Genomic DNA, 25,078 nt, shown 5'->3' with positions numbered 1-25,078 from the left:
CAAACTCAAAGGAGATAGTCTAATATATTGGAAAGACCTCAAGACAGAAATGAGAAGGAAGATCTTGACCCTTAAAAACTTTAGTTTCTACAATTCTTGTTATTATAATGGTGGACCTCACTGTATTTTTGTACTCAGTATGATAATATATATATATGTGTATATATATATATATCTTTTCTAATAAATCTTCTTATTCCATCACAAGGTGATGTAATAAATTTTTTATTCATTTCTGAGAAAGCATTTTCCATGGTGAACTAGTAACCTTCCTTATCCTTCTCAGGCCCAAAAACTAATTTAGAGAATTGATATTGCGAGAAAGATTGTAGACTGAATTAAAATTGTGTGTCTCTGACACTTTAATTTCATTTGTTCCATTAGGTATTTGTTGTGGTCAGAAAAATGTAACACTGCAAAATATTAGAATCCTTGACAAATATGTGACGCATGATAGATTCCAAATTCATTTCTACTTAACTCTTTTTGATCCAGGAGAAGAAAACTTGCTGGCAATTTTGAGGCGAAGATGGTGGAAATATATGATCCTAGGCATCATAGATCTAGAAGCAAATTACCTGGTAGTCAAAGCTTATCAGTATACCACACTGACCAGTGTGCAGGTAGGTGGAAATTTTCTTTCTTTTGTTACTCTGATTTTCCTTGGTTATTTCATTGTATTGGCTGCTGGCTCCTCAGTTATGGTCATCTGAATCTCCACATAGGCCAATATTCAAAGGATCCCATAAAGATACAATGACTGGTATGTTCAAATTATATAATATATATTAAGATTATATAATATTTGTGGTAAGGTGAATTGAATGGCAGTCATTATAATTATTTTCCAAGTTGACGTAATCCACAGAACACTAATTCTGAAAAAACATAATTTTTTTAAAAAATTATTTACTTGTCCCAGGACCAGTTCAATCTAAATTCCATTTTAAAAATGAGAAAATTAATTATCATTAATGATATTGTCTACTGATAATAATAATAATCTTTCACTTCTATGTAGGGCATTATAGTTATGAAATAGTTTATTAGATCATTTGAGCCCCACAACAAAATTGTGAGCTCTTTGTTATTATTATCCCCATTTTACAGATGAGAAAACTGAGACTCAGAAATTAAATAACTTGATCTAAGTCAAAAAAAGTAAATGCTCAAGGAAGGATTTGAACCTATATTTTCTTGACTTTAAATCCAATATTATATCTACTACAAGAAATAGGACTCAGACATTTACTATTATTTTTGGTTCACCTCTAATCAGACATTCATTTATCCTTGAATTTAGTTATATTTTATTTCCTTTTCCAAGAAAACAACTAAATTATTACCTTGCATTATGCCTCTTAATTTTTTGCTACTTAAAGGTTCTCAATTAACATTTTAAAAAAAAACCATTAGTGTTTAAAATGAGAGCTCCATCTTACATTCTCTTCAGTGCTTGTTTTTAAATGGAATTTGTATAAATAACACAATTGTTTAGTAATTCCTCAAACAGTATTTCACAAACAATTTGGCCAAAAACACTCTTAGGAATGAGTTATATTTATCAAATGTATAAACACTGGTCCAAACAAGGGGTGAGAAGCAGAAGAGGAGAGAAATATTATCTCCCATAGATAATGTAAGGTTGGAAAAATTGGGGAGCAAAATAGAAGAAATTCAATGTATTACCAATTTGAAGAATTACTGTCGTTAGTCTTTTAAATACATATATTGTTTTATATTTCATCTTTCAGTTAACGGTAGTACTACTTTTTTTTTCCACATTGTCTTCAGTATATAGGATGATGTGGTAGATAAGAGTATTAAGTAGTCAAGAAAAACTTGGTTTCAAATCTTACTTGTGACACCAAATGCCTAGGAAACTCTCTGAGATTTATCTAAGTCACAGAAAGGTTGAGATCTATCTTCCCAGAAAATATTTACATACTGCGAATTCCTCATGCTAATGAAGTCATAGAAACTTGAAGTCCTCATACCCTTATTACATGGAACACCAAGATGACGTTGAACACAGATTGGTAAATCCTGCCCTAAAAGTGTTATATAATTCATCCTTCTCTTTCAATTCACTTTTTTAAAAAAATATGTCTACTATATGTCAGACACCACTAAGCACTAAGGATACAAATTAGAAAAGAAGAAGTAATTTCTGCCATCAAAAAACTTACAAATGAGTGGGGAAAGACAACTCTTGAAAGAAAGTTAAAAGAAGAAAGGGCAGGTAGACACTGGTGTAGAAGGCATTTTATGTTGTGGCATAGTGTTCCATGGCATCCAAGCCAACCAGAAGTACAGATGTAAAATGGAGCTTTCAGCAATCTATTAATTTTCTCAAGTAACACATATTTAGAGTATCCCTAAATCCTGCTGCCAAAAGGATGTCTATTATCTTTAGTGCCTTTCTCACAGGTCAATTGCTGTGAGTTTCAATGGAGATCATGAATATAAAGCATTTGGCAAACTTCATAGAACATTGGTTCTATCAATGTCAATTGCTATTATCATCATTAGTATTCTCATACAGTTATGAAGGCTATTTGAATTTTTCACTATATATACTATATGTTTACTTTCCAATTATATGCTAAGTAGCTAAACTGGGCTAGTATAATTCACTTTCAATTTCTAGTCCATTTCACACTTTATTACTCATGCTGTAATAGGTTGATTTATTCAGTCATTCTAAAGCTATAGAGAGAAAAATAGACCCAAATGTGGGATATGGTTAAGATTTGATGCATTTCCATTGAAGATTACCCCAAAACCTTATCATGCATCTCTCACCAAGACATACAGGATTCATTGGCTGCCATCTCTTTCTTCCACAGTTATTTGTATGCACATCTTTCCCCTTATTAATTTATGAGATCTTTGAAAAGAAAGTTGCCTTGACAGCACAAGGCATCCATCACATAATACTGGAAGAGAAGTTTTGGTAACAGAATCACCATTTGGAACTGAATATATATTGGAATGAGTCAAAAATGACTTTAAGATTGCAAAGCTGATTAAGAAGATGATACTATTTTCTCCAGAGGCCATAAAGTTGGAAGTATGGATAAGTTTATAGGGCAAAATACAAATAATTCCAGGTCACACACTATAATTTCAAGGCATCCAGATAGAGATGTCTATCAGTCAACTGGTGATGTGGGTGTAAAACTCTGGAGAGAGAAGAGGACTGATTATATGCATTTGGAAATCATCCCCATAGAGGTAATAATTGAACTCATGGGTTTAACAAGAGAGTCAAGGTCCTGGGAGTCAATCTTGGGACATATCCACTTTTAAGGGCAAGGATACAGATGATGAAACCTACAAAGAGATTGAGAAAGAATAATCCGATAGAAAGGAAGAGAACAATGACAACAGTGTCATAAAAGCTAAGAGAGAAGAGAAGAGTCAAGAGTGAGTGATCAATGATGTCAAATGCTGCAGAGAGATCATGAAGGATAAGTATAGAGGACAAACCATTGGATTTAGTAATAATCATTAATAATCTTGAAGGAAACAGCGTCAGTTGAATGATGGTCAGACATGGTATTGTAGAAAGTTGAAAAATGAATTAAGAGATTGTGGTGACAAGTTTATACAGTAGAACATTATGCATAATGCTATAGTTAAATATTAATAAAATAAATACCAACATAGTTAATATGTCACAATAGGATGCTGCTAGACACACTATTTCTTTTAACGTGACAGATTATTCTGACTGAAGCCATAAAGCAAAATATTGCAAGAAATTTCATAAATTCCCTAAGGGAGAAAATGATTAAGGACCTATATCTTCTATGCTTAACAACAGTAATAACAAAGTGTCTACAAGTATCACTTTTATTTTTTAAAAAAAGCTCAGGAAGAAATAAATTTTATTTAAGATTTACATTAAACATTTAGCATGTTTGAAAAAACATGTATATTTCACTTGCGAAATCCTATTAATTCTGCCTCTGGGATATGCCTTTCATCTATTTCTTCCTCTCCATTCTCACTGTTCCTGCTCTATACTCTCTTACCTCTTTCCTGGACTGATATAATTGAGTTTATTTTTGATATCATCGCCAGAGCTATCATAGATCTCTATGGTTTCTTGTTGCCTAATATACAATTATCCCCATATAAACTCCTTAGCTGGGCTGTTCCAGTTTACCCTTATCTCATCATCCTCATCATGAACAAATAACATGGTATATGATAATATGGGGCAGCTATGATTGTGGCACAATGGATAGAATACCTGGCCTGGAATCAGGAAGACTTATCTTTCTGAGTTCAAATTTAATCTCAGATATTTACTAGATGTCTGGGCAAAGAACTTAATCCTATACTCCTCAGTGAATCATCATAATAATGGTAATATTAATTGGCACATGTTACACTTGCCAGTATTTATAAAACTAAATAAATTTTGCCAAACCTGTTTCACACATTATGTCATTCAATCCTTACAATAAGCTTGGGAAATAGGAACTACAAATATTATTATCCTTCTCTCATTTTACAGTTAAGGATCACCAGGATTAGAGAAATGAATTTTTTTTAATGTTCACAAAGCTAATAAGAGTCAGAGCCAAAATTCTAACCATGTCTCTCCTAATTTCAAGGTTAGTGTTTTTTTTCTACTATACTGTGGTCCTTTTTAACTACAATCAAGTTAGATTGTTCAATTTTACCTTATTTCATTCTATTTTCTCCCATCTCTATACAATTCTATATGCCCCCCACATTACCACTTAAAAATAATAATAATAATAATAATAGCCAGCATTTATATAGCACTTTAAGGTTTACATTTTACTTATATTATCTTATTTTGTCACCTCAACAACTGTGAGGGGTTGGTATTATTATTATCTCCATTTGAAATATAAGGAAACTGAGGCAGATAGTCGTTAAGTCATCTGCACAAGGTCACATAGCTAAGTAAGTGTCTGAGGCTGGATTTAAACTCAGAACTTGTCTCTGAAACTAATTTTCCACATACTTAATTATCTGCCTCTACTAAAGTTATATCCTTCAAGGCCTAGCTCAGGGGCTACTATCTCCCTTATGCTTTTCCTGATTGTCTCAGCTGTAAATCATCCTTCTCCTCAAGTCTCTCAATCTACTGTGATAATTTTTACTCTCATGAAATAATTTGTACAGTATTAAACTTCTTTAGGCATTTGTCTTATTCCTACTACTAGACTGTAAGTCCCTAATGATGGACTATATTGGTTATCATACCTTTCATCTATAGTGCTTAGCACAGTACATTGCATATGGTAGATGTTTAATGAACATTTATTGGATATACTGATGACTTGGAGTGAAGGAATATATATTTTGAATTGCCTTCAATTTATATATAGAGTCCCTAAGAAATTTAAAATATGTACATATTCACAATAGGGGCAAGAAGAATAGAAAAGGGTCTGTTGTATGATCAGTATGCTACAGAGTACTGTTCCCAAACATGGACAGATGGTTGTGACAAATGAGAAATGAAAAGCTCCCTCTCCCCTCCATCATGGGAAATGTACAATACTTGGGGACAAAGGGAAATATCAAACTGACATTTTTTCTTCCATTAAAGACAGTAAAAATAGATTCAATTAATAGTATGCTACACAATATGCATTTTTTCATTGTCAAATTATTTTACAATAACTATTTCTAATATCTGAGGTCTACCTACTCCTCAGGTCTGCTCCTTTGATCCTTTTAGTGTTGAATTCCACTACCTTTGCTTCTTGACACCTATTTCAGATAAATTGTTGGACAGGCTATTTTAATGTAATATATTCAGGGAATCCATTTAAGTCATTCTGCAACAATTCTGAAAATGTAGTGAGTCTCATTGAAATCCTAGCTGGCCCTAATCAGAATTGACTGAACAAGGAGAAAAAAGGAAAGGTGGAGAATAACCTGCTAATTTTCCTAAAAACCCTTTCCTATTCATGATAATGAATTGTATTATATTATCATCAATGGTGGAAATAAGAAATTTTGGTCTGAGAATCTTGAATATATTGCTGTCAAGTCATTTGTATTCTGATTACTGTTTGTAAACTGAAGAAACTAAGAAAGTCTTATCCTGTTTCCTTGCAATCAGACCAATTCAAAAGGATTTCCAGGGTACTACTCTATTTCTAGTCTTGGATTACTATTCTTTTGATAATATAAAACTAGCTTCCATTTAAGGAGATTTCCCAGGCCAGCCATCTCTTCATTTCCCACCAGTTGTCCAACTTATACTGAACTCCAACATGCTCCCAAGCTGGGTATACTTTTCAGTATTCTATTACCACTGCTTTTCAGTTTCCTTTTGTGTGTTGACTTTTCCTATTGGATTATAAACTCCTTGAGGGCAGGACTCTCTACTTCATATTTGCATCCCCAGTGTTTAATAGAGTGCCTGGCACATAATAAATATTTTTGATTGACTGACAACCATCCTCTCTTGGCAGGAATACCAATGACCAACTTTTTGACCTAGAATGAATAGGTCTGTGACACCAGAATAGATTTGGAGAAGGAAAGACTTAATGGGCCTCTTGACCAGTTATTCCTCTTATCTTTTAGGTGCATTCACTACCCCTAGGATTTGTGATAGAGACAACTAACCTATAAATAGCACTTGAAAATGTCATTTCTAGTATGTTGCCCATCTTAGACAGCAGCTGAAGAGAGTTGCTAGCAGACAAGGAAGGAAAATGTATTCAGAAAAAAAGATGATGAAAGAGGGACATTGGCATGAAGAAACCAAGCTGTTTTCTTTAGAGAATATGAAAAGGAAGAGGGTAATTCCTGTCTGAGAAGCTTCTTACAATCACACCACTATGCTGGATTTAGGAGGATTTTAGTCCAAAGACACTCAGTGCATATGTTTCTCTTGAATCATGGAGAATGAACACATTGTAACTGGGACTGTGAAACAGATTAACAGTGACATTTGGCTGAATTAGAAAGTCTGCATGTATTTTTATAACTCTGGGAAAGAGACTATTTTAGTAGAAAACTAACTTTGCAGTATCTCTCCCTTTGCTCGAAGATATAGTCCCTCTTTCCTCAGCCATGTAACACAGAAGGGCAAATATGCTGAAATGATCTAGGATCACAGATGCAAAAATTCTGGAGATAAAGGAAAACACAAAGACATCTAGTCTACCCTTCTCTTTTTACAAAGGCAAAAACTTAGTTTTCTACTAAGTTAAGTGATGACTTATCTGAGAACACTTAAGTATAGTTATCATTGTGAATGGGATTTAAATACAAGTCTTTCAATGTTGAACTAATGGTCTGTGTTTATCCATCTGGAAAAGTTTATCCATCTGAAGAAGTCCTCAGAGGTCTTCTAGTCCAGAGGAGGAAACTGAGATCTAGGGAGACTAAGTGATTTATCCTAGGTCACATAGGTATTGTTAATATCAGAGATGGGTTTGTGAAAGGCAAGGGATGAATGTGTTCTCAGCTACAATAAGCAGCTAACTCCTGCTGGAGTTAGAAAGTCCTGAGTTCACTAGCTGTGTGACCCTGAACAAGTCACTTAACCTGCAACTAAGTGATTCAATTTTCTCATCTGTAAAATGACCTGGGGAAAGAAAAGGCAAACCTTACAGTATCTTTGCCAAGAAAATCCCAAATGGGATCATGAAAACTCAGACACTTGATTGAAAAATGACTGAACAACAAATCCAAATTAGCTCTCATTATAAACAAGTTTCCATTCTCTTTTTAGATAACCATTAGGTTTTGTATCTATTTTCTTGTGTAGGAAGTCACTGTGATCTCTTGGTCCCTGCTTATTTGTGAGATATGCCATTCACAGAACTATTGTGCAGTCATTTCAGTCATATTCAACTCTTTATGATCCCATTTGGGTTTTTATGGCAAAGGTTTTGGAGAAGTTTGCCATTTCTTTCTCCATCTTATTTTATAGATGAAGAAAATGAGGTAAGCAGAGTTAAGTGATTTGCCCAGGGTCATATAGCTAGTAAGTATCTGACGCCAGATTTGAACTCAGGAAAAATGAGTTTTCCTGCTTTTAGACCCAGCACTCACTATGCCACCTAGCCATCAACTCATTGAATTCTCAGATTGAAAATGGCTTCATAAATCATCAAGAACATTGTTTTCAAAAAGAAATCCTCCCTCCCCAATCCCTAAAAATTGCTCATGAAGCATGTTCTTGAAAACTTTATCAAGGAGAACCTCCTGCCTCTGGAAGTAGCTCATACTGCTTTCAGAAAGCTGAGATTATTGGGAAGCTTTTTATTGTATACATTAAACCCAACCCTACCTCTCTGCAGCTTTCATGTAACACCTTTAGTCCAGTCTTATGCAGAGCAAAGCTGATCTTTCTTGCATGATGACTCTTCAGATACCTGAAGTCACAACCATGCTCTCCCTTGTCCAAACTAAGCTTCACCCATTCTTTTTTTTATTATAGCTTTTTATTTACAAGATATATGCATGGGTAATTTTTCAGCATTGACCCTTGCATAATCTTCTGCTCCAACTTTTCCCCTCCTTTCCCCCCACACCCTCTCCTAGATGGCAAGTAGACGAATACATGTTAGATATGTTAAAGTATATGTTAAATACAATATATGTATACATATTTATACAATTATCTTGCTGCATAATAAAAATCAGATTTAGGAATAAGGTAAAAATAAGCTGATAAAAAAACAACAATGCAAGCAGACAAAAACAGAAAGAGATGGAAATGCTATATTGTGGTCCACACTCATTTCCCATAGTTCTTTCACTGGGTGTAGCTGATTCTCTTCATCATTGAACAATTGGTATTGATTTGGTTCATCTCATTGTTGAAGAGAGCCACATCCATCAGAATTGATCATCATATAGTATTGTTGTTGAAGTGTATAATAATCTCCTGGTTCTGCTCATTTCACTCAGTATCAGTTCACATAAATCTCTCCAGGCCTTTATGAAATCATCCTGCTGGTCATTTCTTACAGAACAATAATATTCCATAACATTCATATACCACAATTTATTCAGTCATTCTCCAATTGAGGGGCATCCACTCAGTTTCCAGTTTCTAGCCACTACAAAAAGGGCTGCCACAAACATTTTTGCACATACAGCTCCCTTTGCCTCCTTTAAGATCTCTTTGGGATATAAGCCCAGTAGTAACACTACTGGATCAAAGGGTATCCACAGTTTGATAACTTTTTGAGCATAGTTCCAAATTGCTCTCTAGAATGGTTGGATGCATTTACAATTCCACCAACAATGTATCAGTATCTGAGTTTTCCCACATCCCCTCCAACATTCATAATTATCTTTTCCTCTCATCCTAGCCAATCTGAGAGATATGCAGTGGTATCTCAGAATTATCTTAATTTGCATTTCTCTGATCAATAATGATTTGGAGCATCTTTTTATATGGCTAGAAATAGTTTCAATTTCTTCATCAAAAAATTGTCTGTTCATAACCTCTGACTGTTTATCAATTGGAGAATGGCTTGATTTCTTATAAATTAGAGTCAATTTTCTCTATATTTTGTAAATGAAGCCTTTATCAAAACCTTTGACTGTAAAAATGTTTTCCAGTTTATTGCTTCCCTTCTAATCTTGTCTGCATTAGTTTTGTTTGTGAAAAACCTTTTCAATTTGATATAATCAAAATTTTCTATTTTGTGATCAATAATGATCTCTACTTCTTCTTTGGTCACAAATTCCTTTCTCCTTCACAGGTCTGAGAGGTAAACTTTCCAATGTTCTTCTAATTTATTTATAATCTCATTCTTTATGCCTAGATCATGAATCCATTTTGACTTTATCTTGGTGTACAGTGTCATGTGTGGGTCAATGCCTAGTTTCCACCATACTAATTTTCAATTTTCCCAGCAGTTTTTATCAAACAGTAAATTCTTATCCCAAAAGCCAGAATCTTTGCATTTGTCAAACAATAGATTATTGTAGTTATTGAGTATTTTGTCCTGTGAACCTAACCTATTCCACTAATCAACTATCTATTTCTTAGCCAATATCAAATGGTTTTGGTGACCACTGCTTTATAATATAGTTTTAGATCTGGTACAGCTAGGCCAGCTTCATTTGATTTTTTTTTCATTAGTTCCCTTGATAGTCTTGACCTTTTGTTCTTCCAAATGAATTTTGTTGTTATTTTTTCTAGGCCATTAAAATAGTTTTTTGGGAGTCTGATTGGTATAGCACTAAATAAATAGATTAGTTTAGGTAATATTGTCATCTTTATTATATTCACTCAACCTATCCAAGAGCACTTAATATTTTTACAATTGGTTAGATCTGACTTTATTTTTGTGGAAAGTGTTTTGTAGTTTTGCTCATATAGTTCCTGACTTTCCCTTGGCAGATAGATTCCCAAATATTTTATATTATTGGCAGTTATTTTAAATGGAATTTCTTTTTATATCTTTAACTGTTGGATTTTGTTAGTGATATATAAGAATGCTAATGATTTATGTGGGTTTATTTTGTATCCAGCAACTTTGCTAAAGTTGTGAATTATTTCTAATAGCTTTTTAGAAGCTGGGGTTCTCTAAGTATACCATCATATCATCTGCAGAGTGATAATTTGGTTTCCTCATCACCTACTCTAATTCCTTTAATCTCTTTCTCAACTCTTATTGCTGAATCTAGCATTTCTAATACAATATTGAATACTAATGGTGATAGTGAGCAACCTTGTTTCACTCCTGATCTTATTGGGAATGGTTCCAGTTTATCCCCATTATATATGATGCTTACTGGTGGTTTTAAATAGATGCTACTGATTATTTTAAGGAAAAGTCCATTTATTCCTATACTCTCAAGTGTTTTTAATAGGAATGGGTGTTGGATTTTATCAAATGCTTTTTCTACATCTATTGACATGATCATATGGTTTTTGTTAGTTTGGTTATTGATATCGTCAATTATGCTGATAGTTTTCCTAATATTGAACCAGCACTGCATTCCTGGTATAAATCATACTTGGTCATGGTGTATTATGCTGGGGATGATTTTCTATAATCTTTTTGCTAATATTTTATTAAGATTTTAACATCAATATTCATTAGGGAGATTAGTCTATAATTTTCTTTCTCTGTTTTCAACCTACCTGATTTGGGTTTCAGTACCATGTCTGTGTCATAAAAGGAATTTGGAAGGAGTCCTTCATTCCCTATTTTTTCAAATAGTTTATATAACATTGGAGGTAATTGTTCTTTAAATGTTTGGTAGAATTCACATGTAAATCCATCTGGTCCTGGGGATTTTTTCTTAGTGAGCTGATTAATAGCTTGTTCTATTTATTTTTCTAAAATGGGACTATTTAAGCAATTTACTTCCTCCTCTGTTAATCTGCACAGCCTATATTTTTGAAGGTAGTCATCCATTTCACTTAAGTTATCAAATTTATTGGCATAAAATTGGGCAAAGTAACTCCTAATTATTGCTCTAATTTCCTCTTCATTAATGGAGAGTTCTCCCTTTTCGTTTTTAAGACTAACAATTTGATTTTCCTCTTTCCTTTTTCTAATCAAATTTACCAAAGCTTTATCTATGTTGTTGGCTTTTTCATGAACCCAACTCTTAGTTTTATTTATTAATTCAATAGTTTTTTACTTTCAGTTTTATTAATTTCTCCATTTAAATTTAGAATTTCAAGTTTAATATTTGATTGACGGGTTTTAATTTGCTCTTCTTCTAGCTTTTCAAGTTGCAAGTCCAATTCATTGATCTTCTCTTTCTCCATTTTATTCAAGTAACCACTAGAGATATAAAATTTCCCCTTATTACTACTTTGGCTACATCCCACAAATTTTGGTATGTTGTCTCATTGTTGTCATTCTCTTGAGTGAAATTATTAATTGTGTCTATGATTTGCTGTTTCACCCATTCATTCTTTAGGATGAGATTATTTAGTTTCCAATTACTTTTTAGTCTATTTTCCCCAAGCTTTTTGTTGAATGTAGTTTTTATTGCATCATGATCTGAAAAGAATGCATTTACTATTTCTGCCTTCTGCATTTAATTTTGAGGTCTTTATGTCCCAATATATGGTCAATTTTTGTATAGGTTCCATTAACTGCTGAGAAGAAAGTGTACTCCTTTCTGTCTCCATTTAGTTTTCTCCAAAGATCTATCATACTTAACTTTTCTAATATTCTATTTACCTCTTTAACTTCTTTCTTATTTGTTTTGTGGTTTGATTTATCTAATTTTGAGAGTCCAAAGTTGAGATCTCCCACTATTATAGTTTAGCTGTCTATTTCTTGTTGCAGCTCTCTTAAATTCTCCTTTAGGAACTTAGATGCTATATCACTTGGTTCATATATGTTTAGTATTGATATTGCTTCATTATCTGTACTACCCTTTAGCAAGATATAGTTTCCTTCCTTATCTCTTTTAATTAGATCAAATTTTGCATTTGCTTGCTCTGAGAAAAGGATAGCTACCCCTGCTTTTTTTTACTTCACTTGAAGTGTAATAGATTCTTCTCCAGCCTTTTACCATTACTCTGTATGTATCACCCTGATTTAAATGTGTTTCCTACAAACAACATATTGTAGGATTCTGGCTTTTGATCCAGTCTGCTCTCTGCCTCTGCTTTATGGGAGAGTTCATCCCATTCACATTTATGGTTAAAACTACTAATTCTGTATTTTCTGCCATCTTATTATCCCCAGATTATACTTTTCTTTTCCTTCCCCCCTAATCCCCCTCCTCAATATTAAACTTTTGGGCAACACTTGCCTCACACAGCTCTCTCTCTTTAGAATCCCTCCCACCTCCTTTGAGTCCCTCCCCCTTTCTTATACCTTTCTTTTATTTTTTTCTGTATTCCCTTCTATTTAGCCTACTCTTTTCCTTTTCCCTCTTCCTCTCCCACTTTTTAATGAGGTGAAAGAAGTTTCTCTGTAAACCAAGTATGTCTAATATTTTATCTTTGAGACAAATCTGATTAGAGTAAGATTCACACAATGTTCCTCCCCCTCCCTTAATTTCCTCAGATATGATAGGTTTCCTTTGTCTCCACGTGGGATGTAATTTCCCTCTTTTTATCTCCCTTTTTCCCTTTTTCTGATACAATCCCCTTTCCACTTCTAATTCCCCTTTTTTTAATATATAAGAGTAAAATCAAATTATACATATATGTTCTTTATGCCCATAACAGAAATACAGTTCTCAAAGGGGCTTTTTTTATCTTTTTATGCTTCTCTTGAGTCCTATATTTGGAGGTCAAACTTTTTGTTTAGCTCTGGTTTTTTTCATTAGGAATAAATGGAATTCACCTGTTTCATTGAATGTCCATCTTCTTCCCTGGAAGAAAATGCTCAGCTTAGCTGGATAGTTTATTCTTGGCCGCATTCCAAATTCTTTTGCCTTTCAGAATATCTGATTCCAGGCCCTTTGATCCTTTAATGTGGAAGCTGTTAGATCCTGAGTGATTCTTATTGTGGCTCCTCAGTATTTGAATTGCTTTTTTCTGGCTGCCTGTAATATTTTTCCTTAATCTGATAGTTCTGAAATTTAGCTACAATATTCCTTGTAGTTGTTATTTGGGGGTCTCTTTCAGAAGGTCTTTAATGCCTATTTTACCTTCTGATTCTATTATATCTGGTCAGTTCTTTTTATGATTTCCTGAAAAATACTGTCTAGGCTCTTTTTTTCATCATGGTTTTCAGGGAGCCCAATAATCCTTAGATTATCTCTCCTAGATCTATTTTCCAGGTCTGTTGTTTTTCTAAGTAGATATTTAACATTTTTTTCTATTTTTTCATTTTTTTGTTTTGCTTGACTGATTCTTGATGTCTCAACGAATTGTTCATTTCCATTTATTCAGTTCTGATCTTTAATGAGTTATTTTCTTGGCAAAGATATTAAAATGATTTGCCATTTCCTTCTCCAGATTATTTTACAGATGAAGAAACTGAGGCAAACAGGTTAAGTGATTTGCTGAAAATCACACAGCTATCTGAGGCCAGATTTTAACTCAGATCTTCCTGAAACTAGATTTGATGCTTTATCTACTGTGTAACCTAGCTGCCCCAATTGTTAGCATCTCTCAAAATTATTTTGTACTTATTATGAATATATTTTTGTATGGAACTAGCTATGCATATACTGTTTCCTCCCAGGTTGGGGATTGGATAGTATTTTTTTCTCTTTACAGTCTCTGTATATACATAGTTCTGTGTACAGCATTTAGTAGGTGCTTAGTAAATTCTTCCTTGATTAAATCACTTCTGAGAGAATAATTATATATATATATGTTTTTTTAATAGCCTTTTATTTACAGGATATATGCATGGGTAACTTTACAGCATTAACAATTGCCAAACCTCTTGTTCCAATTTTTTGCCTCTTACCCCCCCACCCTCTCCCCCAGATGACAGGATGACCAGTAGATGTTAAATACATTAAAATATAAATTAGATACACAATAAGTATACATGAATACATGACCAAACGTTATTTTGCTGTACAAAAAGAATCAGACTCTGAAATATTGTACAATTAGCTTGTGAAGGAAATCAAAAATGCATGTGTGCATAAATATAGGGGTTGGGAATTCAATGTAATGGTTTTTAGTCATCTCCCAGAGTTCTTTTTCTGGGCATAGCTGGTTCAGTTCATTACTGTTCCATTGGAAATGATTTGGTTGATCTCGTTGCTGAGGATGGCCTGGTCCATCAGAACTGGTCATCATATAGTATTGTTTTTGAAGTATATAATGATCTCCTGGTCCTGCTCATTTCACTCAGCATCAGTGAGAATAATTATATTTGCAGTGATTTTGAATTTCATTTTCTATAGGTGAACTCAGAGAGTATTTCTATGTACATTTGAAATAGTTCCCTTAGGCTTGAGTTTAAGATTAAGAGGTAAGCTTTAAAGACTATCTCTTCTTCTTTATCCTTCCTGTTCTTACACACCCCAGGTGTAGGTCTGTGGAAGTTTAATGATTATTCCAGGGTATGTCTCAAGTACATTTAGAGACAAAGCTTCCTAATGTAGACAACATTCATATCCCCTAGAGATAATATTCTATTTGGATTCTCTCCTAGTTTCCTTAGGTCTGGACTTTCCTGTTCCCTAGAATGTGAAACTGTCATAAATATTCATTAACTCAGCTCAAAATACCATATGTTACACTTCACTTGGATTGCAAGGTTTTCTGTCGGCCCCTCTGACCTCGTGCAATACATAGACACACCATTAGAGAAAAAATGTAAACCTGCCTTCTGGCTCCATTTGTGTCCCATTATAATGTCCATCATTGCCTCTATTCCAAAATGAAATCAGTCAGAAACCTCTCACTAGGGAGGCACACCACCTTCTCTGAAATCCATGGGCTTGGACTGCTACCCCCAGGGGCTGTCAGGTAATAACACTTGAAATGTCTGGCACTTTTTTTCTCAATAGACTCATAATAACCATGCTGGCAAAGTCAGAATGCAGGAAATGATTCTAATTGTACTTTGTATTCACTTCCAAAGACTGGGGGTTGGCAAGGCATCTCAGTCAACCCTTAGGATATAAAGGTGATGAAATCTTCTGGGCCTTCTTGACTTTTTCCCCAGCTCAGCCCATCATTAGGACCAACAGATAAGAAATTTAACTAGGATCCCAAAATTGAACCACATAAGAGCCAGAATTTGAATCCAGGACCTTTAACTCCCCAAAGTAGTGCTGGTTCTATTGTATGAGGGTATCTTCTTGGGTCATATTTATCTTTTTTTTCATTGAGGTTTGGAATCATAATATGGTATGGTGGAAATAAAATTGGATTTGAAGTCAGAGAATCTAAGTTGAAGTTTTGGTTTTATGCTATTTTTGTAATCTTGGGCAAAGTCACTTAATTTCTCCAAAACCCAGTTCCAGCATCTTTAAGATGAGGAACGTTGCTGGACTAAAGTCTTCACAATTGAAGTGAATGAGATGGTGCAAGGACATAAAAAGCTGGGCCCAAAATCAGGAATATCTGAGGCCAAATCTGGCCTCAAAAACTTACTATCCATGTAACCCTGGACAAATCACTTAATCCTGTTGTCTCAGTTTCATCATCTGTAAAATGGGAGTAAATTATAGCTACTGCTTCCAAGGATGATGTATGAAATTATATAATAAGCATTTAACAGTGACTGATATGTAATATACAGTTCATAAATGGTTTCCTTCCTTTCTTAATTTTTTGGGATCATGGATCTCTTTAACAATCACTAGATTTTTAGGGAGTTAGAGGGATGGATCCCTTTAAAAATCACTAGAAGCCTATGGATCTCACCATTTAGCACAGTGTCTGGCATATAATACGTGTGTAATAAGTACTTATCAAGTGACAGATTAACTGCAAAATAATGTTTTTAAATGCATAAATATAATTTTTAGGATTATAAATTAAATAAATATTGGTGAAAATAAATAGATAACTTTTTGCAGCTAAGTAGATGGATTCTAGATGAATCCAAGAACAGTAGATAATTGTTAAGGGGCCATTCTAGCTCTAAATCTTCCTGAGTTAAGTAGGCATTTTGCTGTTTCTTTTAGTCATATCCTCATCACAGTGGAGCATTCTATCCTTAAGTTATCCACCAAAAGAAAATGGTAAATTGGTTTCAAATTCTTGATTTGCCTAAGTCTCCTTTTCTTGAGTCTTTCATATAAAAAAAAATAATCATAATGACTGGTTTATGGATTTCAGGACTTCTGTGTTCTCTGTTATATTTCAGCTTTAATAACATTAGTTGACATTGTCAGGTAGTCCAAGTGGAAGCAAACCAGGTGACCACACAAATACTTGCTTATCCTTGGGTATTTTATACCCTGTTGATATATATTGTGTCTCTCTGCCTATTTTGAGATGAAAGTTAAGAAAAAATATTTCTTTATATTATTCCCTCTCCCCCACACACCATTTTTTCAACTTGAAATAGCAAGCTTTAAAAATGTCAGTCCATTTTAAAGTTGAATGCAGAATGAGAGAATACTTGATCAGAATGAAAAGAGAGAGAAGCATCAGGAGGTCTAGGTTCCAGTGATTTTGGCCATTGACTGATTTTATTTATAACTTTGGTTGAATTGCTGTTCCTTCATAAGTAGAAGTGACAATCTCATAAAGATTAATGAAAATTATTACCAGATGTTCACATAATTCCTCCCACCTGGTCTATTTTAAAAGAAAATATCAAGGGAAAGGGGGGAAAGGGTGGAAATTATGTAATATGTTAATATTGTGCAATAAATATGGTAATATACTCTTTAGTTATAAGTTGTCAAACTCCCTGCCCAGGATTTAGAACTCTTTTAAAGCTCTAAAATATTATTATCTGACTTTCAACAGCAGTAAATTTGGCTTATTTGAATAGGTGTACTATGTTTCCAAAAATAGATGTGTTCCTTAAAAATTGTGTGGAATTCAAATGTTTACGATTGAATTCACATTTTAATTGCCCCAGGAAAATTATTCTTTAAAGAATTTTCATGATGAATCATTTAAAAATTAAAGAATCTTTTCATAATTAAATTAATATATCTGTTGAATGTATTTATTTGGCCAATTAGGTTTTTATTTGTTCAATCTGCATAAAGCAAAACAGCCCACCTTAGAAAGTTACACACACATAGTCAGAGTAGATTAACCAATAAGCACTTATTAAGCACCTACAATATGCCAAACACTTTGGTAGATACTGGGAATACAAGACAAAAATGAACCCTTAAATAAGTGTGGACCACAACATAGCATTTTCACTATTTATGTTATTGTTTGCTTGCATTTTTTGTTTTCCTTCTCAGGTTTTTTTCTTTCTATATTCAATTTTTCTTGTGCAGCAAGATAACTGTATAAATATGTATACATATAATGGATTTAACATATATTTTTAACATTTTTAACATATATTAGACTACCTGCCATCTAGGGGAGAGGGTGGGGGGAAGGAGGGGAAAAGTTGGAACAGAAAGTTTTGCAAGGGTCAATGCTGAAAAATTACCCATGCATATGTTTTGTAAATAAAAAGCTATCATAAAATTTTTAAAAAAAATGAAACCCTCTCTGCCCTCAACAAGCTTTTATTCTATCAGTGGATATATTGATAATAGATATATTGATAATGGACATATTGACAAATAAGATACAAGATGACTTTAGGGGAAGGAATAATTCCTGACTGGATCAGGGCACTTTTAAGAGAGGGCCAGTTGTTACTTGACATTCTCCTTAAATAGTTTCACATGAAAGCAAAGCATTGCTGGGACTACTTGTTCACCTAATACCTACCTATTGTATCTAGCCATCTGGCAGCCTCCACCCAGGGTTTGGGTCTGTTAATGTCCATATCAATCTTGCTTTGTTTTGTTCTGTGTTCTGTTCATTTTGATTACTACCCAGCTTGGACTCACATCACAGCCTGGCTCTGTTCTCTCAGTTTGCTTTCCGCCTATAATTGTTCCAACAATTCACTCCATCTGCACCTCCCAGGCAGCCCTGCAGCACCGCCTGCTGGCTTAACCCTACCTACCATGGTGAACTCTCAGATTGAAAACTAGCCTGATAATCAGGATTAGGCAAATAGGATGATTCTTCTACAAATGTTTAAAAAACCCATCTTTCCATGATATCATCAATTACCATTAGCCACTATAAATTTTCCTAATAAAAAAAAGAAAGAAATATAGATAAAATAGAAAGAATTTATAATTTCCCCCCAATAGTCAGCACTTTAAAGGAAGAAAAAAATCTATTAAAAAAAAAAGTCCATGAAACTATTTAGTCTTTGAAAAAAATATTTAAAAAAAATAAGAATTCTCTGGTTGACTATTTAAAGTTTTAATTCTAATCAGTGAAAAGTATCCTGCAAGCACTTGTTCAAAAAAAAATTTAACCCTATATGCATACAACTATCATGTATTATAATCATCAACTACGGCCATTTCCCAAACTGTAAATTGCCATACAAAGTCTTAAAAATATATTGCATTGAAAAGTTATCAAAAATTGTTCTGTTCAATTATTCCATCATGAATTGGAATTCAAAGGTTCCAGGTTATTTAGTACAATGAAAAAGAAAGTCTAAAATCTATAGTGGTGAATTTTAAAAAGTCTCTTACTACCTCCCTCCTTTCCTCCCTCCCTGCTTTCTTCCTTCCTTCTTTCCTTTCTTTTTCTTCCTTTTACATGTGGTATTAAATTAGAAGTCAAGTTTGGATCATCACACAAAAATATTATAATAGTATAAATCTAATACTAAAATGGCATTAATTTTGTGATATCATTGCTATTCTGTTGTTCAGTCATTCATTTCAGTCATGTCCAACATTTTGTGATCTCACTTTTGGTTTTTGTTGGTATAAATTTTGTAGTGGTTTGTTATTTTTTTCTCAACAGATTTAAGTGACTTGTCCTGGATCACATAGATAGTAACTGTCTGAGGTTAGATTTGAACTCAGGTCTTCCTGAATCCAAGGCCAGAATTCTATTCATTGTACCACCTAGCTGTCCTGTCATTGCAAGGTAGAATTCCAATTAAGAAAACTCTCTACCCACTCTGCAATTTATTGTCCTAGAGAGATACCTAAGGCATGGAGAGATTAACTGATGTTTACAGGAGATTTGACTCTTAATTTTAGGCAAGAAGAGTGACCTGTACTGTAGGAATATCATTTGGTAGTTATCTAAAAGATAGAGACATTCTGGAAGCAAAAAGATTAATTAAGAAGCTATTGACTGGGGAGAGGGATAAGAATCTGAATAAGGGTGGTAATCATGAAGGAGACAGTTTAATCACCAACATTTATTAAGAACCTCCTATGTGCCAACCACTGTGCTAATGACTGGGGAGCAAAAGACATTCCTTTCCTTCAAGGAGCTTACAATCTAATGGAAAGATGAGAGAGCTGTTATAGTTAAATTTCACAAAATTTTGGCAACTAATTAGACAGGAGAAAGGACAATTTAAGAAGAGGTCAATTGATTGGATGGGAAGGGACAATTTGAGGGAAGGAGAGATTTGGGAGAGAAAGATAATGAGTTACACTTTGCATATTTTGAGTTTAAAATACCTACATAATATAGAATTAGAGGTGCCTGATAAGTAATTGGTGAGTTGAAGCCTAAGCTCTGATGAAAAGGGGCTGACATAAACATAGACATTTTTTTTTTGAATTTTTTAAAATTTTATTTTATTCTGAATTTAAGAAATAAAACAAGCATTTCTATTACAGTTGAATGGTGGTATGGGGCAGGGAAGATATTTGCACATGATACCACAAATCTATTATGTACAACTTTCTATTTCTTTTAAATGTATAAGAAAGTTATCATGTAACTTTCTTTTCCGCCCCATTTTTCCCTTCCCCCCCCCCATCCTGCCCTAGAGAAAGCTATCATATACATGTAAAATCATTCTATACATACTTCTATTTATCATGTCTTTTTCTTGGTGCAGGTAGCATCTTCCTTCACAGATATTTTGTAGCTAATTTGGGCATTTATAATAATCAAAACAACTTAGTTGCAAAAAGTTGTTCCTAAAACAAAATTGCTGTTATTATATTCTCTTGATTCTGCTCATTTCACTCCTTCATTATTTTGTGCAAATCTATTTATGTTTTTTCTAAGATCATCAAACTCATAATTTCTTATAACCCAGTAGTATTCCATCAGGATCATATACCCCACTTATTTAGCTATTCTCCAATTGATGGACATCCCTGCAATTTCTAGTTTTTTGTTGCCACAAAGAGAGCAGCTATAAATATCTTATTTTTTAATGTTGAGTTTAATTTTTTATTATAGCTTTTTATTTACAAGATATATGGGGGTAATTTCTCAGCATTGACAATTGCAAAACCTTTTGTTGCAACTTTTCCTCTCCTCCCCCCTACTTCTTCCCCCAGATGGCAGGTTGACCAATACTATTAAATATGTTAGAGTATAAGTTAAGTACAATATATGTATACATGTCACAAGAGTTATTTTGCTGTACAAAAAGAATCGGACTTTGAAATAGTGTACAATTAGCCTATGAAGGAAATAAAAAATGCAGGCGGACAAAAATAGAGGGATTGGGAATTCTATGTAGTGGTTCATAGTCATCTCCCAGAGTTCTTTCGCTGGGTGTAGCTGGTTCAATTCATTACTGCTCTATTGGAACTGATTTGGTTCATCTCATTGTTAAAGAGGGCCATGTCCATCAGAATTGATCATCATATAGTATTGTTGTTGATCTCCTGGTTGCTGACATATATTTTTGAATGATCTGAATAGATTTAATCATTGAACTATGGGAGTTGATGAGATCATCAAGAAAGAAAAAGCACAAAGAGTAAAGAAGATAACCCAGGACAAAGTTTTGGGAGATATCTATGGTTGAGGGACAAGATGTGCATTAATAATCTGTAGCAAAATAGACAATAAAAAATGCCAGACAAATTTGAGGAAAACAAAATGAAATCAGTTTCACAAAATCCCAGGAAAGAATATCTAGGGTTAGATAATAATGTCACATGGCACAGATACGTCAAGTTGAAAAAAATGCTTTATATTGCCATGTCTGTAAGGAGGAAAGATAGATGTGAAGTCAAAAGGAATCATAGTAGTAATAGTGTAATAGAAGTAGTAAAAAATAACTCAATTCATTCTTTAAAGTCACTAAGTGCTATTCATTATTTTATTGGAGCTTTACAAAAGCTGTGTTATAGAAATACTATCATTCACTGAACAAACATTGATTAAGCTTCTAATGTGGGCCAAGTCCTACTCTAGGTACAGTGTTTTCTATATACAAATAGAAAAATTAAATGATCCTTGACCTTCAGATGTGTGCATTCCTATTTTTCAGGTAATTGAGGTGGGGGAGGTCAATCAAAAATATTTACTAAGCTCCTACTATGTGTTGTATTAAGTACTAGAGATACAGAAAGTCAAAAGAGACTCCCAGGTCTCAAGCAATTCACAACCTAATGGTAGACGCAATGTATAAAAAACTATGTATAAATGCACTATATATAAGCTAAAATAGAAATAGTCAACAGAGGGAAGGTACTAAAATTAAGGGAAATCAGGAAGAAAATCCAGTAGAGGTAAGATTTTAACTGAGACTTAAAGAAAAGAATAGATGGAGAGGTAGATCATTCCAAGCATGGGAGACAGTCAATAAGAATGTCTGGAATCAGGCAATGAAGTGTCTTGTTCAAGGAACAGCAATGAAGTCAATGTCACTAAACTAAGACAGGAATAAGATGAAATAAGATTAGAAAAGTAGGGAAGAGAGTAGGTTATGTAGTGCTTTGAATACCAAATGTAAGATTTTATATTTGATCTTAGAAATGATAAGAAGCCATTGGAGTTTATTGAATGGATAGTTGGAGGTGAAGCAAGGGACTATGGCTAAGTGGGGAAAAGACCAGAGAGAGGAAACTTGTGGTAGGCAGAGCAACCAACAGGCTATTGCAATAATCTAGGGTTGAGGGGATGAGAGCCTGTACCAAAGTGGCAGCAGTGTCAGAGGAGAGAATGGGGTTTATTCAAGAAATCTTACGAAAATAAAATTAATGGGTCTTGGCAAAAATTGAATATGAGGGAGTACAAAAGGCTGAGAACTGGAAGATCACCTGTAGATTGCAAACCTGGAAGATTGGGAGGATGGTGGTACCATGGACAGTGATACAGAAATTAGGAAGAGAGGAAAATTTGGGGTAAAAGACAAAGAGTTTAGTTTTGAACATATTGAGTTTAAGATTTCTATGGTACATATAGCTCAATATGTCTGATCATTGGAAACTAGAAACTAGGAGTTTCTAGAAGTCAGGAGAAAGATTAGAAAGATAAATAACTTTGAGGATCAACACAGAAATGATATTTAAATCCATGGGAACTGGTAAGATTGTCAAGTATGAGAGTTTAGAAGAGATTAGGGCCTCAGAACAATTCTGTGAAATAATTATGATTAGTAGACATGTCCAGAATGAAAATCCAAGCAAGGGAGACTGGGAACAAGTAGCCAAAGAAGTAAGAAGAGAACCAGGAGAGAGTAATAAATGATTCACAGACAACAAATATTGGAGGTAGGATTTGAACCCTTGAGTTCCTTATTGCAAGCATTCTCTCCACTATTTGGGATTTAGTGATGACTACTGGAAAGTGATGTAAATTTCATACTTGTTTTTTTTTCCTTAGAAAATCAGTGTCTCTCTGAAAAACCCACCCACCTCCATATAGTTAGTTCTTTCTAGCTTTTCATTATTTCACCCAACAATGAAAAATGAAAGTTATGTAAAGTAAGATTATCATTAATATTCTATCAGAAGAGTTTCATTTCCCTAAAATATATGCTTTTAAATGTTTCTTTAATGTCACTTTCATGTTCTTATGTTCATTCATCCTGTAAAAAAGAAATATAAGTCAAATCTTAATGGTCTGAAGACAACTATTTTTTCCAGATTAACTTAAGACAGCAATGCTATATCATAGGCCTGTTAACAAAATAAATGACTGTGCTCTTGGACTCAAAAAGTTTATAATTTTCATATAGTTTAGCTTGCAATATGCATCAATATTTGAAATACACGGAAATACTTCTAGCTTGCTATCTTTTCTTCAAAAGGTCTAATAAACCTTCAAACATGATATAGCACAAAAAAATAGGCTAAGGGAAAGTAGGAACTAGTAATTTCAATGTCCATCCTCAATAAATTCCTGGGTAGATTATTAAATAAATAAATGATTTAAAAGCACTTACAAAAGAAAACAATAATCACCAAAAGTCAAAATGATCTTGTCAAGATTATTCCCATTAACCTCATTTCCTTTTTTGACAGGGTTACTAGATGAAACAAAGAAAATGCTATAGATAGGGAATCTGAATTTCAGCAAAGCATTTAGCTAATTCTTCATTATATTTTTATGGAGAATATAGCAACATAGACTAAATAAGAGAATAGTTTAGTGGATTTGGAGATGCCAAATATTGTTGATTCTACAGGACAATATTTCTCAAGGTCATCATTTTCACTCATGCTTCCAATATCTTATTTCATAATATTCATTAGCTTTTACCTGGGCCATTGAAATAACCTCCTTCTAGAAATGTCTTCTCTAATACATCTTTCATGAAGCTCTCAAAATAATCTTCAAACATGACCATGACACTTACTTGATCAGATATTAGCCTAGTATTAAAGGTCCTCCAGAATCTGGTTCCAATTTATTGTAACTTCTCCAAGCTTGTTTTATTCACCTTCCCTTCCTGAACTCTGCTACAGCCAAATCAGGTCATCTTCTGATTCTGTATTCTTTTTTTCTTTTTATGCAGACCAACCTCTGTGCCTGGAATAACTTTCCTTTACTTCTTCACCTTTTAAAATCCTTTTCTTTCTTTGAGACTCACTAAACAATTGTCACTCCTTTCATGAAGACTTCTATGATTCCCTCAGTTGAAAAGGAATTCTCTATCCTATTTGTCAATAATCTTTTTTTCAAGCCTTCCTCTTTACTCCTAGGACATTATACATTGTATCATATTGATTTTTGTACTTATTCCCCTATTAGACAGCAAACTCTTTTGATGATAAAGGACTCTATTTTTTTTATTTTTGTATCCATGACTCCTAGCACATTGCCTAGCTTATACTTTCAATAAATATGTATTGACTTTTAATTTGCATTTAAAATTTGTCGAATTACTGTATTCAAAGTCATAGGACCATAAAACTGGAACTGGAAGGAATGTTAGGAACTATCTCAATTTATTTTCCCCAAATATATGTAAAAATAATTTTTAACATTTGTTTTTTGAAATTATTTAGTTCTAAATTCTCTTCCTCTCTTCTTTCTCTCTCCCTTTCTTTCAGAAGAAAAACATTTTGGCACAGGTTTTACAGGTGCAGTCATGAAAAACATTTCCATGTTATGTTATAAAGAAAAACACAGACGAAAATTTAAAAGAATGACAAAGAAAATTAAAGGAAATAAAGAGTATGCTTTGATTTGCATTACTCCATCAGTTCTTTCTCTGGAGATGAATAGCATTTTTTTATCATAAATCCTTCAGAATTGTCTTGGATCATT

At 33.6% G+C, this 25,078-nt stretch overlaps 1 protein-coding gene across 1 annotated transcript in view; it reads left to right on the top strand.

The window, feature by feature from the left end:
- SLC35F1 (solute carrier family 35 member F1) overlaps positions 1 to 25,078 on the top strand; it is a 523,457-nt gene that overhangs the window by 421,683 nt on the left and 76,696 nt on the right. Inside the window, exon 3 of the mRNA XM_003769385.4 lies at positions 496 to 623. Coding sequence (XP_003769433.1) covers positions 496 to 623 — 128 coding nt within the window. The remainder of the gene's footprint in view (positions 1 to 495; positions 624 to 25,078) is intronic.

The sequence above is a fragment of the Sarcophilus harrisii genome, chromosome 4 (genome assembly GCF_902635505.1).
Source record: "Sarcophilus harrisii chromosome 4, mSarHar1.11, whole genome shotgun sequence".
Classification (NCBI taxonomy): Eukaryota; Metazoa; Chordata; class Mammalia; order Dasyuromorphia; family Dasyuridae; genus Sarcophilus; species Sarcophilus harrisii.
The sequence above is the reverse complement of the archived record's forward strand: the minus strand, read 5'-3'. Positions and strand labels throughout refer to the sequence as shown.